The sequence below is a fragment of the Mixophyes fleayi genome, chromosome 8, assembly GCF_038048845.1.
Source record: "Mixophyes fleayi isolate aMixFle1 chromosome 8, aMixFle1.hap1, whole genome shotgun sequence".
NCBI classification, from domain to species: domain Eukaryota; kingdom Metazoa; phylum Chordata; class Amphibia; order Anura; family Limnodynastidae; genus Mixophyes; species Mixophyes fleayi.
Genome location: NC_134409.1, coordinates 27,904,878 through 27,923,203, shown reverse-complemented (window position 1 = coordinate 27,923,203; position 18,326 = coordinate 27,904,878). Strand labels below are relative to the sequence as shown.

Sequence of the window (18,326 nt, the reverse complement as noted above, 5' to 3'; positions counted from 1 at the left end):
GGGCGACTTTAACAGCCCTGGAAAGGGTACTGTGACATACTTGCAGCAGAGTTTAAATAAACAACAACCTGACTACTACAAATGGTTGGGAAAAACATAAACTGTTTGGAATGACAAAACAACACCACTTTATGTTCAAGCTACAACATTTTAGGCTAAGTGTAATGAATTATCGGAATAAAAAGTGATTTATTAGGGAATTGTAAAATTATCACCTTACAGTTAAAATGTAGTTTACATATTAATCGTCAATCTCTTAAATACCTTTTCTATGTGACCTCTATATTCTTCTGACAGATTCAGCCTTGTATTCGGACACAAACGTGTGACACACAAGTTGGGAATCGGTGACATACACAGCAGATATGTTCTGACCCATATTTCATACACTGGTGAAATGTACAGCCAGATCCCTATAATAACCACCTCTTACATTATGTCTTGCTGTTGTCCTTTAAGCATAGTCCCATGGTTTCAGACAGGCGGAATTAAGAGAGATGAGATCCAGGAAATCTACGAATTGACTGAGCTCCACAGAGTGAGCCTGAAGCCGGTTCTTATAGAAAGTTCAAGGATCATTTATGATGGAAAATCTACCCAGAAAAGCTCCCACTGCACATCACACGGCAAGAAAAAGCCCTTTGAATAGCAGCAATAAGTGTATTAGAAGCTTAAAACGATCACCCATTTTTAAACACTTCAATTACACAGATTACAGCACAATCTGCCTTAATGTTTGACTTCTATATATTTTTTTTCAATTATTGTGCATACCAGGATAATCCTCTCATTAACTACTCACCTGGCCACATTCCCATTCCAGGCTCCATGAGTCACTTGTATTAAAGGATACAAGAAGGTTGATCAACAACAGCAGCTTTATTCTCCAGGGCAAAGCAGACAAACATACATTCCATAACGCTGCCACATTCTGTGTCTCCGCTACTCACACAGTGTGTGTGACATATAATGGGTACTTAGCTTGGTCATGACAGAAGTTATTCTGAACACAAGCAGATCACCTACATCATTCACTACACTAGAGTACCATTATTATCCTAATTAAACTATATTTGCCATTCGGGTATCCAGCTGAGTATTATAGTGTATATTTTGTGTTCCTCTCAATTGTCAGAAGTGTACACACTTGATACAGTTGTCACAGTGATAGTAATAATCCAATGGCCACCTTCAGAGTTCATGTGACTTAAACACCCTGGAGGCAGCCATTTTAGTGACTGAACCAATATACATGAAAATCCAACCTATCAATTCACTAGGAACTGGCAAAATCACTGGGGCACTTGATGTCACCCGTGGTTAATAAAATACGCTGCTCTCTCATGCATACTGGTTCAACCCACAAAATGGCTGCTTCCAAAAACACAGTCGCCTCCCAATAGATGTATGTAAATACATATAAAGCACATTGAAAACCTGTCAAAAAGTCTTGTGTGAATGAGCCTTTAAAAGGGATACTACTCATGCAATAGGAATATCATTAATGTATTTTTTTTCTTTGTTCTCACTTGATTCGATTACGAGGGAGCATTTTTCACGTGTGTGAGAATTCACTTCAGTAAGCCTATAACGTAGGTCTGCGGGGAGCATTTTACAGCCTAAAATAGCTCTATGAATTGGCTTGCAAACAGTTAGACATATAGATATTTCAGATATTATGTACATGTCAATACCACCAAAGTCCTTTTATTGTAGTATTAATGTTCCTTTAGACCAGGCTTTTACATTAAAATAAATGACCCATTCAATAGAGCTGTCCATAATAACAACTAAATCCAGCCAATGACCTCCCCATTGATGTGTATGTGAGGTCATTCTCCGGCCCAGAAATGGCACAGACAATTACACTGCGATCCAGTTACCTAACCCAGCTCCTGAACAGTCAGTTCTGTATGAATTAGCCTGCAAGTAGGATTAAATTGCTCACATACCTGGCAGCTTGGCAATTTGGATGAATAAAAATGTATTGCTACAAATTATGGCCAGCTTAAGGCTATGAACAAGATATTCAGTATAGGTATACTATTGTACTAAGGAGAAGTGTGAAGAAAAACAATCTATAATACCCAAGAGCAAATGTGACGTGGATATAAAGAAACGACATGTCCACAGTCTGAAAGATAACGGGTCCAACACAGTTTGTGCTGTTTCAGTTGCTGTTAGACCATGGTTTCACAAAGACAATTGAATTGTGGGTTACAATACTTCTTACACCTATACAGTGTGTGATTAAAGTAGTAATAAGAAATACGGAGACAGGACAGTGGTTTACTAACAGGGAATGGATTGTAGGAAAAAAATAAATCATAATAATGTCAAAACAACTACATTATCTTTCAAAAATATTCAAGGTTAAAGAATAAATTTTGTCTAAAATTATTAGTTTACCTGTCTGTCAATAACGATAAAGTAAGGCATCACACTGGCAGATAATAAGGTCATATTTTTAGGTACCCTTTACATTATCTGGAATGTAGCTATATACCCACAAGCAGTTGTTGTGTTAGAGTAGAATGGACATAAGGATGTAAATAGGTATAATATTACTATCCGAACATTACATTACCATAGAGCAGTAGTTTAAATTATATGTAGTGTTTTGTAATGATGCGATCTGTTTAGAACAAGCTTAGAAAGCCTGTGGTCCTCCAGGTAATGTAGAACTACAAGTTCCAGCAAGTCAGGGCAAGAAGTTACACAGGTCACCCACTTCTGGTTTAAAGGCTAATTGTTTCTTGAACAGCAGTAACAGATGCAAATTAATCAGACTAGACAAACTGCAAAGCAGATTAGAGCCATAACAAACCTCTACAGGTTGTATATTTGGTTTTAAATACATATGTAATGTTCAGATAGAGTATTAGATAACATTTAATATTGGTCATCATTTTCCTTTAAGAATATTTTTCAAAACTAATAGTCAGATACATGCATCAAATATGTTGAAAGAAGCCTATTGAATAGGGGGTGTATATACTGAAACTACAATTATAAAACATTCAGCATAATAACCATATACAAAAAAAAACTAAACAACACTTTTAGACACAAAGCACAAAAATACAGAAGCAATATAAGCCAAAAAGGTATCCAGCCAGGACATGCATTCACATGTCACAAAGTATTTTACTTATATTCATTTAATATAAAGTGCCAAATAAGCTGTAATTTGAGGCTATTAAGGCAATATGAGAACAGTGCACTCTTAACAACCACCTGCAGCCACAAAATACATAATAAACTACCTTTGGGCATTTATCTATTCAGAATTCTTACAAATCATGTTGGATTAATAATACAGTATATGAAACAATCCATATGACAACCAGTCTCAATATTAATCACCGCACTGCTCTGGCTCTGGCATAGAATAAGGACTCAACTCACAATGTAACTCAAGCATGTGCTTAGGATACAGAACAAAAATACACAGCCTCAAAAACTGCCCTTACCTGTGAACTGCATTATGTCCAGGTTTCACATTGCTGGGACACTGGATAGAAACTCATAAAAGTTTCCTGCTTGAATGTGCCTTCCTGTCTGAGAACAGCCTCATTTGAGGAATGCAGACAAGCAAGAGAGTCCAAGCGAGTTCAACCCAATGAGATCGAAGATTTGCCACATCCAAACAATAGCTGTCTCAGTGCACACAGTACAATCCTGGCTGGGAAACAGTGACATTCTAACAGTGTGCACTGGTCTTCCTCCCATCACTAGGGGTGTGTTAGCTTTTGGGAGGTGTGTAAGGAGGGGGCAGGGGTGGCAGAAACTCCAGTGAAAATAAACCTTCATTTTATCAGAACAGAATCTCTCTAGATAAGTTTGTTTTGCTTTAATTCGTTTACATGTCCTGCTGCATAAGGAGAATGTTATCTCTACACAACACAGTGATATAGGCTACCTTTATTTAATAGTAAGAATTTACACCTGGTATATTCTCTTTTTTCACTCCAAGTAAGAATGTTAAAAGTCCACTAAGCTTTAAATGACAAACAGAAAAATGAAAAAAAAAATGGTGCTAATTCTGCAGCAACCAAGCAATCAGACTTACTTTTTACAACCTAACTTACATTATACTATACAAAGGCAATAACGTGTGTGTGTTTGTAAATAAATTGGTGCACACTATACCAAAAAAGGTAGATAATGCTTGTAGTACTATATACAATAATGTTGTTCAACAACAGCTGGAGGCTATAGGTTGTCACAAATATGTGTGAGAAACCTGCAATATTAAAAATAATAATAAAAAAATGTCTCCTCAAGAAAAGACGTCAACAACGTTTGCATATTTCTCACAAGTGAGTCAGTAAATCGCATGGGAAAGGAAACCCTGCAGTACAAGCATTTCAAGAGTTTCATTCTAGTAAATTATGGGCAGGCGACAGGTGGAGCTTCAGCTATTGAAGAACATTTCCCAAGATACTCTGTAGGACACTGAGTGACAAGATCATGGGAGCAGTATGTTAAAGACAGACCAGGTCTAAAAACACATACCTGGGGGTAAATGCATCAAACCTTCTAAAAAGGTAAATCAGAGGTGTTGCCCATAACAACCAATCAGATTCTAGCTATCATGTTCTAGAATGTAATAGATAAATGACAGCTAGAATCTGATTGGTTGCTATGGGCAACACCTCCACTTTTCCGTTTTAGAAGGTTTTATACACATACCCCTTGTTTCTGCCTGGGAACTGTATATAAAAGGTACAAAAATATCACTGTAAGAGTTGTTGCCACACGTCCCACCGCTCCTCCAATCTCAGACATTGCTCTCATTTTTCATTTGTATTGAGGAGCTGTACATTTTGTCTAGCGAAAATCTTTTCTTCAATGTTTACCCCCCCCTCCCCCCCCCTCTTTACTGGGTCAATGCCCCCAGCAGGAGGGAACTGTAATGCCACACACACCCTCTGAGAAATCTGTGTATAACCAGCATTCTAGTCCTGACAAGGTGCTGTCCTCAAGCAGTCACTAGATCTTAGAGTCAACGTGGAAATTGAGACATACAGGCTTTCTGGGGACATACACAAAAATAAAACACAAGTTGTAACAGAAAACACTTTGACAAATACTATTTTAGAGAGCAGGTCTGCAAACAGGAGAGGCACGCCGAAAATTGAAGGGCAATTTTATGTAGGGAAACGATGCATATAGCACAGTGTCTTTTTGGCTTTATTTTAACAAGAGCCAGACCTGACATTGTAAATGGTAACTTCACTGATAATAAGCTATCCAATTCAATACTTGCATTTAACTACGTTTGGTACTATTTAAATATCATACAACCTGTACAATAGCTTATTTATATAGTACTGTTTGCGCATATAAATCAGCACACTCATCTTAATGGGGCTTACCCACAAGAAATAATTTTAAATTTCACCCCCTCTAGTACTTCCTAGGTTTGTTCAGTTCAGCAGGACCCTGCTACTACAAGTATGGAGGACCTCTGCTGGTCAGACTATGTAATAATCTCTGAGCATTTGAGAATGCATGGTTCTGACATATGGCATGATATGAAGTTTGCTCATTGCTTTAAGCACACAATGCTCATTCAATCAGAAGTATAATTTCGTATAGTTTTGGATCCTCCGATGATCAGATATTGAAGTAGCATATCAGTAGTGGTTTCCAGTAACTGTAAGTAGCGGTAACTTGCTGAATTGAATAAACTGCTTCAGTTCCAGAACAAAAGGAACCTATTCTAAACTACTAATGTGAAAACACTTTAAAATGAAAGTAATATGAATCATCATCTATTTATATAGCGCCACTAATTCCGCAGCGCTGTACAGAGAACTCATTCACATCAGTCCCTGTCCCATTGGGGTTTAAAGTCTAAATCCCCTAACACACACAAACACACAGACTAGGGTCAATTTGTTAGCAGCCAATTAACCTACCAGTATGTTTTTGGAGTATAGGAGGAAACCGGAGCACCCGGAGGAAACCCATACAAACACAGGTAGAACATACAAACTCCTCACAGATAAGGCCATGGACGGGAAATAAACTCATGACCCCAGTGCTGTAAGGCAGAAGTGCTAACCACTAAGCCACCGAGCTGCCCATAATGAATAATACTAATGAAATGGAACTACCCCCCCCCCCCCCCCCTTCAAATAAAAAAAAAAATCTGTTGCTTGGAAAAGTGAACTGTAATTTTTCTTGAATGTCAGAACATCCGACCTGAACCTTAAAAATATTCTGTTACAAATATAATAATGACCTAATACTAGCTTTGTTCATGTGATTGGAGTCATGACAATATAATATATATATACATATTTATTAAACTTACACACATCCTGCCCACTACCTAGTGAAGTGGGCAGGACAAGGGGCCTTGATTACACAATTCACATCATATATAAAATAGATAAACCAACATGCTCTGTTCGTGACCGGTCCCATAGTGGGCTACCCCAGGCTGGGTCACTTGTATTGTTTTCCCTTTAAAATGTTCCTAATAGGCTGTTGAGTGGAGTCTTGCTCCCCCTGGGCTAAAATGAACCAGCCCTCCCCTACATACAATACAATAACATTGGAGGTTTGCTGTGTCAGACCCATCTGTGCAGATCCGCACTGATGGGGTTAAAGTGTCTGCATGAAAGTCAAACAGACATAGAATTTGAACACCTTAACAATTTAAAGAAAATGACTCCAGTTGGTAGAATAAGCAGCCCCTAAATCCACTGACACACTTGGGCAATCACTGGAGATAAGTTTGTTTTAACTAACCTTCCTATCTGTATTGGTGGATAACATATCTGAATGGATTAAACAGTGCATTCATAGTGTATTAAAACAAAACTGTTCATCAATACCATAATTAAAATAAAATCATCAATATCTACGGTAAAGTTGACAAACGTGTGGCTGCTTTAATTTGTTTGTAAATTAGTTACAAGCCAGATCTGTGTGTAGCCATCTGAATTAGGAAATTTGTCAATATTGTGTTTTCTCTGCTCCTATCAGTAAGCCATTAAAGATAAGCACATGGAACTCTCAAGTACCATGCACTGATCGTTTGTCCTATAAAAGCATTGATTTCACATTACTATATACTTATGTGCTCGATTTAGACCTAAATTTTATTAGCGAGTCCCCTTCATAAAACGATGGCTGCATTTCTCCACATGGTCGCTTCCAAATCCTTACAGGGCACCAGTTGGCACGCACTGAAGACAGACATTTTTTGGGCTGAACTAGTATTGAAGGTACACTTGTCTCTTTATTTGGAACCACCAACATGCCTCAGTGATGTCACTGCTTCTTAGTGAATCGGCTGGATGTAGCTTGAGGTATATGGCTAAAGCACACGAAATCTCCAAAAACATACTGGTAGGTTAACTGTCTGCTAGTAAATTTCCCTTAGTCTCTGTCTGTGTGTATGTTAGGGGATTTAGATTGTACACTCCAATGGCACAGGGAGTGATGTAAATGATTTCTCTGTACAGCGCTGCATTTAGTGGTGCTATATAAATAAATAGATGATGATGATTATATTTTTATTACGTCTTCAGAGATGACACCATACCGCACACACAGACATGTCGCGAGGTCACAGGTCAAGGCATGGAGTCTCAGTTACTACAAACAACAAATGTTACATCCTCAAGGATAGTTATGTGTTATAACTGAAACGTTGGATTTAAATACCTATTTCACTGGATTGTTTTGGTAAAAATCCTTGAGTGTCACCTCATACGTACTTTATTGTAGTCAAAACTACAACAGAGGAAGTCAACTGGGTGGACAACCGAGTGATAACTGAAAGAGTGAAGAATATATACCACCGCACTAAGTTATAATTAACATATCCAGACTAATATTGAGTTACTTTATTAATTATATTGTGTGGCTGGATTGGTGCACCTCTACATGTAGAACATTAAAGTTAGAGACATATGTGGTAGAAGGAAACATGCTTAACGAGGGCACTCTGTAATAGTCATTAGTTAAAATATACCTTTTATTAATGTATTTAAAATACATTAATAAAAGGTATATTTTAACTGACTATTACAGAGTGCCCTCGTTAAGCATGTTTCCTTCTACCACATATGTCTCTAACCATAACTGAAAGAGTGCCAAGCCTCAGATTGTGTGCATGAATGTATGTATGTTTAATATATATTTATATATATATATATATATATATATATATATATATATATATATATATATATATTCATACATTATATAACAGTGTTTTTAGTGTTTCTATTTGCAAGTGAACCTACTTTACAAAGTGTTGCTACATTTGCAACGTTCTGATCATTAATGTGGTTCAGTTACTCCTATCTGAGTAATTTGCAAATGTTTCATTATCTTACAAACACCTGTAATACTGCTTCATAAGTACCGTAAGTGCAAGTACATAAACCGTAGCAGTGCTGCGTTATTTGAAACCATTTTCCATCTGCTTATGTGCTTTGCAATAGTCCATCAGTGACTGAGACCAGAGAAGTAAGCACTGCACTCTATAAAGACAGAACCAGGGTCACACTACTCTGTCAGCAAACACTTGTGTGTGTACTGCCTGATAAGGTATAATGAGCCTCATTCTCTTCTCTAGTCACACTGCAATGGAAAGAACATGCTGCTCACATCCGGGGAAAAGGAAAATATATGAACAAAGCCTCACAATGTCATGCAGTTTGAGCTCTCTGTACAAATGAAATATATGTTTTGAAAATCCTGAAATCAAAAAACAGTTTGGGAAATTATAACAATGTAGTTGCTTAGTTGTAACCACAATTTAATCTCAATCTTGGCACAGTGGAAACACGTCTATGCCCACCCTCACATAACAATGCACAGCCTGCTCATTCCTGCCCACTGCATTCCATACCGGTCAAAACTTCTATGCTGCAATAGGATTGTTGTTCATTAAGAACCATTTAAATCAGAGCTCACCCACACAGCCCTGCTTCCCTTCTGTGGAAAGGTAATTTGTGTGAAGTGAACAAAATATGATTAGACAGAATATTTTTCATCATGACACTTCTTAAAAGAGCTCAGCTCTGTAATACCTTCAAGCAGATTATAACGCTGTATGTTGCTCACACACATAATGCTGTCAAATTTGGGTTAGCGGTAGCTCAATTTACTGTACAGCATGGTTCACAAGTATGTGCTCTATGTAACAAAACTTTAACCAATTTAAATCAGCTGCTGATCCTCCTGAGGGATGATTGATCGCAGAGCTCCAGACGTTACTGCAGCGTTCTTGAGTGCTGATTGGCCGAATCCCACAACAATATCAGCACCGCACAGAGAAGAATACAGGAGTATGTTATACATACTGATACTTCCCATTCATAAAACAACTAAGTTCAATCACTTTCTCAACAGGTGCTCAGTCAGTATTCCCGAGAATCTAAAATGTAACTTCATGAAGGATTGATCAGGATTAGAAATGGAGCTTCAAGGAACAGTTTGTTAATATGACTACTTTGCTGCATCTGGGCCCTGGTTATGATTCCTGTTTAAGGTGCTGAGTTTGTATGTCTCTCTGTGTTTGCATGGGTGTCCTCTAGGTGCTTTGCGTTTCCCCCTTTGTCTACAGACATACTGCTAAATTGGAGTGAAATTTCGAATAAAAATATAAAACAGCATAAATGTGATACCACTACTAACTAGTCAGTTAATTTAGGGATTCATCCACATCCACAGAATGACTGCTCACAATGACAACATTTAGCAAGTTATTAATAAGAGAAAAATCCCCTCCACTTTTTGAAGATTCGAAATGCGTTGCACACCATCAAACGGAACAGAAAATTTGTGCCAAACAAGTCTGGTCTTTCTGGTGCATGCAGGGTTAATCTCAAAATAATGAAGAACCCCTACATCTCTTTTACAGGGATTCATCCAGTAACGGAATGAGTGATCACAATGACAACATTTATCAGATTATTAATAAGAAAAATAATCCCCTCCACTTTCTGAAGTTCCGAAATGCGTTGCCCGCCATCAGGTGGGGCAGCAAATTTCTGCCAAACAAGTCTGCCAATTCTGGCGTGTGCAGGGTTAATCCTAAAACAATGAAGTCACCATCTGTGTAGCTTCCAAATGAGTGTTTAATGGCAGCCTCAATCTTGTATGTAATGAAAGAGGAGCCGATGAGAATAATATTCTTTGACTCATCCGAAATCAATCCAATTCATTCTGTGCACAGATGGAGGAAGCGATCTGTTGCTGCCCAAGCAGCTAATGCCTGGCGCAGTGGAAGAGACAAACATCCGATAAATTAACTTATCCTGCAAACTGCAGAGAGTGCATCAAGTAGTTTATAGAAGTGCAGTTACAAATTATGTAACTCTATAAACCCCAGACTTAAATGGCGATTGAAGATTGATTTGTAACCCTTTCAATATTTTTAAAGTATGCTGTGACAGCTTTTGGAATCGTATTTATTTTTGCTTTATTATAATCAAACTGCTCAGTAAGATCATGTAGGCATCATATCTCATAGAGGATAACATTATGTAGCATACTTGTAAAGCTATTTTCTCTATTCAAATTCCCTGATGTTGGACCAATGACATAGTGGTAAGTAGGTCGTCCCCCTACAGAGCCAGCACTAGAAGGGGCAAGCAAGGGGATTTTTGTCCAGGTAATGTGAGATACTCTTCTCTTTAATGGATAGTAAAGCTAACCAATGATTGTAGTTTGTTTCATTTGAATAAGAGACCCTACACGTTTTTCTGCAAAAAAAAAAAAAAAAAAAAGTCCACAAAGGTGGGCATATCGTTTAAATGGGGATAAATTAACTCCATATTGTATTAAAAAGAATATGGAGAACATTTACCAAAATATTTAATACGATTTCCCTCCCCTTTCTGCTTCCTTAATTTTCATAAGTGTAAAACTGATATTTTAAATCTTTTTGCATTAACCATTATGCTGATCTTCCTCTCTCACTGCTCCACCACATTGCAAATCCCTACACTGGTTCAATGTGTGTCCCCTCCAGAATCAAACTCAAATTACTCACCCTTACCTACTAAGCCCTCAACAACAATACCCCCCCTCTGCATACATCTCAATTCTCATATCAAAATACTCTCCCCTCTGCCCACTTAGATCTACCTCTGACCTGTGCCTTGTCTCTTCTCTGATAACCACCTCTCACTTCCGCCTACAAGACTTCTCCCGTGCTCCTCTCTACTTATGGAATTCCCTACCATGCTTAATCAGACTTTCCCACAGCCTTCAAATATTTAGATGCTTTTTCGAAACCCATCTCTTTTTTAGAGGTGACCTTATCCCCGATAACATTATTCACAGTAATGCAACCTCACAACAATCCCAATCTCCACTCTGAGCCACACTCACTCCTCTTTTTTCAGCTGTGCCCTCTTCCACTTAGAATGTAGGCTCTCTAATGAGCAGGTTCCTTCATACCCTTTGATATTATGTCTGCATTTATTTTGTCTACCTTGTATGTCCATTTTATGTATGTACCGTTTTCCCTACTGTAAGGCGCTGCGGAGCACTCTGGCTCCTTACAAATCTACGATAATAATAATTAATTCAATTAATTCCCTGGCTGCTGTAGAACATCAGTAGTGTATCTTGGAATGCAAAGGTTAAAATAACTTGCAAAACAAATAACCCACAGGTATCAGTGTAAATTCCTTTGGTATTTAGATTATATGTAGGCTGGGCTAATGTCACATGTAGAAACATCTATGATGACACCATCATATGAAGTCACCAATAGCGGAACTAATGGTGTCAAACCACCACCACTTCCTGGATGAGTCTAGTATGCTCAAAAAAATAAACCCTGTTATAAATGGGGCGGCTGATAAAACATTAGCACAGATATTTTGTGTTAGCTACTTGAAGACATGGAGGGCCAGAGTCATTAAGGAGAGCAAAGCATAAAAAAGGAGTAACTTTGCACCTGGGCAAAGCCATGTTGCATTGGAGGGGAAGGTAAATTAAAAATATTGGGACAGATTTATAGTTGGCATAGGGCATGTCCTAGGTCAAATTTAAATGTCAGCGTAAAAATATCAAGTATTTGGGTGCTACATGAAAAAGTATTTTCATTATGTGCAAAATAATAAACTCATTTGCACCCCTTGCATTGTAACATGGTTTGTCCCGAAGAACATTTACTCCTTTTTTTGCCTTACATTCCTTAATGACTCAGGCTCGGAGTGTCTGGTACTGGTAACCTCAGCAACTCACAAGAGGTAGAGGGAGAAATTCTACCCATAGAATAACTTACTGGTTTTGTTACCTTTAAGTAATAACTAAGGTTTCCTGGCGCCATCATTTTTAATATTGAATTAAGTGCACTTGCCTACTTTTTGGACCAAAAGGGCAAGTGAAGGGGGTGTGATAACGCGTTTCGCACCATCGCAAAGCATGGCCATGATCTGGTAGCATTCCGAACACTCTGGGAGAGTAGGCTAGTATAGAATAAAGTCTGGAGCATTTTTAATTAATTCCAATTATTAGAAGTTTATCGAAGATGAACAGGCATTTTGCCACATTCTCAGTACAACCCTTTCACTGCCAGGGGGTACTGTGCCAAAATTACAACTGAAAAGGTCCCATTATTTTTGCATTTTCATTGTGTATCTGTTCAGCTTGATTTTTTTACATTTTACTTTAGCAAAGCAAATATATGGTTTATGGAAAGAAATTGTTTTCTTTTGATACCACAGTAGAATACATATATTTTACATTTTTGGGACGTAATGGGGGAAAATGCACTTTTACGACTTGCAGAATGAAATAACGGGGTTGTCATTAATTTTGTGCAGTAAATAAAATGCAACTTCTAACATTTACAGGCATATCAAAATAGGTGTTCTTTAATGGAGGCTTGGTCCATAATACAATATAGATATATAAAAAGTTTTATGTGTCTATATATTTCTATATTTTTAATCAAATGTTATTTTTTAAATTTAAAATTTCCACGTAAAAATTTCTATTGACAGACGTCACAATGACGTCAGCCTGCAGTGCCGAACACTTCTCCAATTGGAATCACTTGCTGTCAGCATGGTGCTCCCATCGGAGACCTCCAGCGTTGGGTTGAAAACAAATCTGTTTCTTTTACAATCGTTTTTTCATAATTTCAGATTTTCTTTGTAGGCCTTTTCCATGTCGGAGTAGTGGACATCGGTAAAGGTTACCCAACCCAGCAAAGCTGCTGGGCAGAGGGGGCATGTGTGAGTAATGCATTTTTCTGTAAGAGGGTGGCCTAGTGCTTTTCACATGGTAGACATGCCCCCAATTGTATGACCACTCGTTTTTTTTTTTATTACCATGCTCGACTATAAGGGGGGTCCCATGAAGTTACAATAATAAATGAAGGTCGCGCTGCTAGAAAGCAAATCAATGTTGGCTAATTAAACACCACAGTTTACGGAGGATCTCCTGTCAAGCAAAATGATTCAATTGACAAATTGCCAGGTAAAATTAACACTGCATTTAATATACTTGTCAATATCCACAATCAATCGGACTTAAAATAGTGCTCCTGGATCTATCAAATAAACCCTATATTAGGGTCCCATGAAGTTGCTGTACACTGGGGCCCGGAAGAGTGGGAGTGTGTACATACACCACCCAACTGACACACCTGGGCTTGACAAGATTTTAGCCTGCACTCTGATAGAAAAAGGTTGCAAACCCCTGATCTACGACATGCCCTACCTCAACTATAACTCTGTCCTCACATTTTAAATCTACCTCCCCTCCAATACAACATGGTTTTGCAAGGTTCAAAGTTACTCATTTTTTTTTGCTTTCCTTTCCTTAATGAATCAGGCTCAAGGTGTTTCCCCCTTTAAAGTAATCAGACGTATTTCTAAAAATGTTTTTTTTATTTATTTTTAAAAGGAGACCAACTGGCCGTGTGCTAACCAACTGTGATCTTTTCGAGCAATGAAATCGTTCATTGCCTGTGTATATTGGGTCACATTGGCCATACTGCACTGACTAAAAGGCTTCAAATAGTACCCTAATGAAAACTACAGGTGCACGCTCATGCCACTTCCTATATGTTCAGTGAAAATATTTGGGGAATCTAGAGGTGAACCAGGGTCACTCAACACTTTGCTGCTAGCGGCATTCTGAAAAGAAATTACATTTTATTCTTGGAATGTGTGAAAATGCCCTTTGAATACAGAGAGTAACCTCAACACCAAACTGCCAGCATGTGAGACACTGATGGGAACAGAAGTCACGGTAAAACACATTATCGAACAGTGGTGTGTTTTATGTTATTTATAGATGTGCTAATATTTCTGTTTGCATATTTTTTTGAAGCGATCCTAAATCCCTTGTGCCTTTTAAATGAATGTTCCTTTTCATACAGTGCGTTGCTTTGTGCAGTCCTCTGCCAAATCACAAGAAAGCAGATGATATAAAGACTATTTGGAGCCGCTGTTATCGGTGTTATTCTCTTTTTTGTGTCTGGCTATAGTTCATTTAAAATTGGAAACATCCTGTACTTAATACTTGATAATAATGAAACATGTCCTAAATGGAGAGCCAAAGTGTGTCCAACAATGTTCCATCATGCACCTGATTAATTAGGACATTGAGAATGGTCAGCAACTCTATACAGCGTTGTGTAATATGACTGGAGCTACATCTATAAATAAATAATGTGCTGGTCTAGGAGGAAGACAGTGGCCTACTGGTTAGCACTTCTGCCTCACAACACTGGGGTCATGAGTTCGATTCCCGACCATGGCCTTATCTGTGTGGAGTTTGTATGTTCTCTCTGTGTTTGTGTGGGTTCCTCTGGGTGTTCCGGTTTCCTTCCACACGCCAAAAACATACTTGTAGGTGAATTACCTGCTATTAAATTAACCTTAGTCTCTCTCTCTCTCTCTGATGGTATGTGTGTGTGTGTGTGTGCGTATGTAAGGAAATTAAGGGCCCGATTCATTAAGGATCTTAAATGAAGAGGTATCTTATTTCAGTCTCCTGGACAAAACCATGTTACAATACAAGGGGTGCAAACTAGTTTTCTGTTTTGCACATAAGTTAAATACTGACTGTTTTTTCATGTAGCACACAAATATCAACTTTAAATTTCAGTGTACAAATAAGTTATCAAATATTTGTGTGCTACATGAAAAAACAGTCAGTATTTAACTTATGTGCAAAACAGAAATCTAGTTTGCACCCCTTGCATTGTAACATGGTTTTGTCCAGGAGACTGAAATAAGATACCTCTTCATTTAAGATCCTTAATGAATCGGGCCCTTAGACTGTAGGCTCCAATCGGGCAATGACTGATGTGAGTGTGTTCTCTGTACAACTCTGCGGAATTAGTGACGCTATATAAATAGCTGCTGCTGCTGATTTGTTACATTTGGAGAGCAGGAGTTCTGGCTATGCAACATGCCCAGGGGAATCTACTCAATAAAATTAGGAACAAAACTGACAATTTTGGTTAACCATATTTATGGCCGGGAGCCCCTCACCTTCCATGTGGGCAAGGTGACTGCTGCAGCATCTAATGAGTTAATACCAGATGCTGCTGAGCCAAATGGATTAAACCCCAGCACTAAGAGATGAAAGATGTATTAAAGGGTATATTTATTAATTTAAATGTATATATTTAACGTCTAGGCGCTGAGGAGCAGTAACTGGGCACGCAGCGCCAGGAAGGGCTAGGTCCCAGCGCTGGGAGTGTAAATGTATTGATTTTTGAGGTAATATACCATGTTGGAGGAAGGTTGTCTTTGTAAGAAAGGACCGTCCATGCTAATTAAGTCTTTTCATCTCAGAGTGACCAACATATCTTGTTAGTCTGAATGCACAGCAGGGGGTCGGTTACCTTTCTATTCTGTGTATCTTTTTCATCCTGTGTCTTAGATAGATAGGAAACCTCTGAATAATGTAAACAACAAGTGATTTGGGAAAGCACATATTGAGGAAAACTTGGTTTTAAAATTAAAGAGTTAACTCCAAGTCTAGAGAATATTACACTCTGAGGGTAAACATCGGAATGTAATATCTCAGACTTTGTGGTGCCAGCTAGGATCAGGGGGCTGGGTTACCCCCTGCCAAAATGTGTGCCATAAACTGTATAAAAAAAGAGCCCTGCTTGACCATGTTATGTAGTATACCATTTGAGATTCTGGATATCACTAGTCCCACTAACTAGTGCCCAACTGACCTTCTTGAGCTAATAAATATCACTGCGTCAGGATCCTTCTTTGACGCCTACATACCTGCTATATTTCCTGTGTCTTACAGATTGAACCACTCTAATTCGTTACCCGGCTGTTCTGAGGTTGGGTTCCCAGCATCAAACAACAACGCTCTGCCCGCTACCCTGCAGCTCTGGCCAGTGAGATAGGCCACGGGTAACCATCCACAGCAACCCTGATCTGAAGGAAGAGGTCAGAGATACAAGACCAGCAAATGGGGTGCACTAGCAACGAGAGTTACCCAGAAGGAAGCGATTCTAGGTGCTGGTGAAGGAGGCTAGTGGTGGCAGTATAGCCTCTCCTATGTGTTTAGAGGGGCCCATTTGGAATAAAGAAAGGGGATGGTGGTACTGCAAACCCAGCCGGCCTCCAGCACCATGACAGGATGGCAAAGGAGGTATTTAAATTTGCATTTTTCAATGTAGTTTCATTTCACAGAGAAGGGAAGGGTCTATACATCTCTTCATATCTGTCCTACTATCAGTTAAAGTATAACTCTACCTCTGACTCATGTCACTTTCCAATTGATAGTTGTTGATTTTCTATCCAGGGAGGATAGTGGTCAACATATTGCCATGAACGGAGATGATGGTTTTGCAAAAGTTATTTTAAATGTACCCATCAGTATCGTTTTCTCGCACTGTGTATTACTGAGACCTAACCACACCAGTACCTGTTGCAGCTTTCCCATTAGGAGCATAAGCCTATTAATTAGAGACTGGTTGACTCTACGAGGTCCATGTTTAATTGTGGCAGTAGTCTTTATTGGGGTGCATTATGAGTCCATTCTTGAGAACCTCCTCAAGGACCCCCCTACATTTCCCAATTCCAGACCGCAATGCGGCTTAAAGCTCCAGAGTATAATAGGTGTGGAAAAATGAACAACTCCTTTAACACAACACTGTATTGAGAACAGTCCCTATCGCTCATGCGCCCTATTGCTGCTTGAAAGGACTAGAAACAGTTAGTTCATGAAACTCAGAAGATATTGTTAACTAAAACAGAGGATTGCTGCAAGGTCAACTTCACCTGAATGTACACAAATCAAAGTCATCATTTTGCCATAACTATGAATTGTTAATTATAAGCGGTGATGAAAGATAGGCTACATGGTCATGACCACATTTCATATATGAATTTATTATCAAGCAGGATTCAGTTATAAAAGTTCAATACATCAATTGAAACCTGCACTCTATAGATATAAATACTTGAAATACATCTAAACTTTTTTTATATTTGTAAAAGCAATGAATATGGGGGTAACTCTGGACACTAAAGTGGGGCAGTTAGCTAGAGCAGGAAGTCAGGAAGGTGAGGAATGGATTATAAAGAGTGTAGACATGTATGGGGTATCAGAGACATCGCTTTTTCCTTATAGCTGGTACTCTTATACGTAGTATAGTATTTGTGAATATTCCAAAATCAGGTGCATATGCAACAGAAAATTATCCTTTAGGCATAAAGTTTAAAGTTTGTATAATAAACATATAATTTCCTTCTATTCACATATTGATACAAGCACACCGATTTGCTCAGAATTACCAGGACATTTCAGCAAATTGGATGTAATTTAATAAGTTATTAGAACTTACCCAGCTTTGAGGCACCCTCTGGTGGGTATTCTGGAAACTGCCCCTCCGAGGGGACGCTCACTGTTCTGCGGAGGCTCCGACTTTTGCTGGACTCTGGAGGTGGGTCCTGTATGCTTTCGCCAGACATCTACAAGAAGACGAAGGAAAGGGCTCAAGATGACTATGTACAGTAACGATCGCTGCTAATCTCCTTGCAGCTAAAACAGATAACTCAGCCCCCCACTTGATCTCTTTATCCTGGTGTGATTACAAGCCTGTAAGAACCAGAATAGTTGCTTTTTTGTAATTCATGCACTCCCTCTAGAGGAGATAAGGGGAGGTGACAGGGGTTACAAATGATTTGTTTTTGTTACCTTGGCATGGATACACACATGTGAATGGAATGAGGATAGGAAACACCCTTCACATTCCTTTTCTATTCTGCCGAATGGCAGAACACCACCTTGTAAATATCAGATCAGGTGCAGTGTTATCCATTTACAGAACTGACAGAGCCATT

The 18,326-nt window shown here is 38.6% G+C and overlaps 1 protein-coding gene across 8 annotated transcripts in view; it reads right to left on the bottom strand.

The window, feature by feature from the left end:
- Nucleotides 1-18,326, bottom strand: part of RASAL2 (RAS protein activator like 2) — a 210,693-nt gene that overhangs the window by 77,944 nt on the left and 114,423 nt on the right. For 7 of the 8 annotated variants that reach the window (XM_075182214.1, XM_075182215.1, XM_075182217.1 and 4 more), the window contains exon 3: nt 17,828-17,954. In XM_075182214.1, the coding sequence (XP_075038315.1) occupies nt 17,828-17,954 (127 nt within the window). Of the gene's footprint in view, nt 1-3,473; nt 3,656-17,827; nt 17,955-18,326 lie in introns of those variants that run through there. The other variant, XM_075182220.1, reaches the window with a different exon arrangement.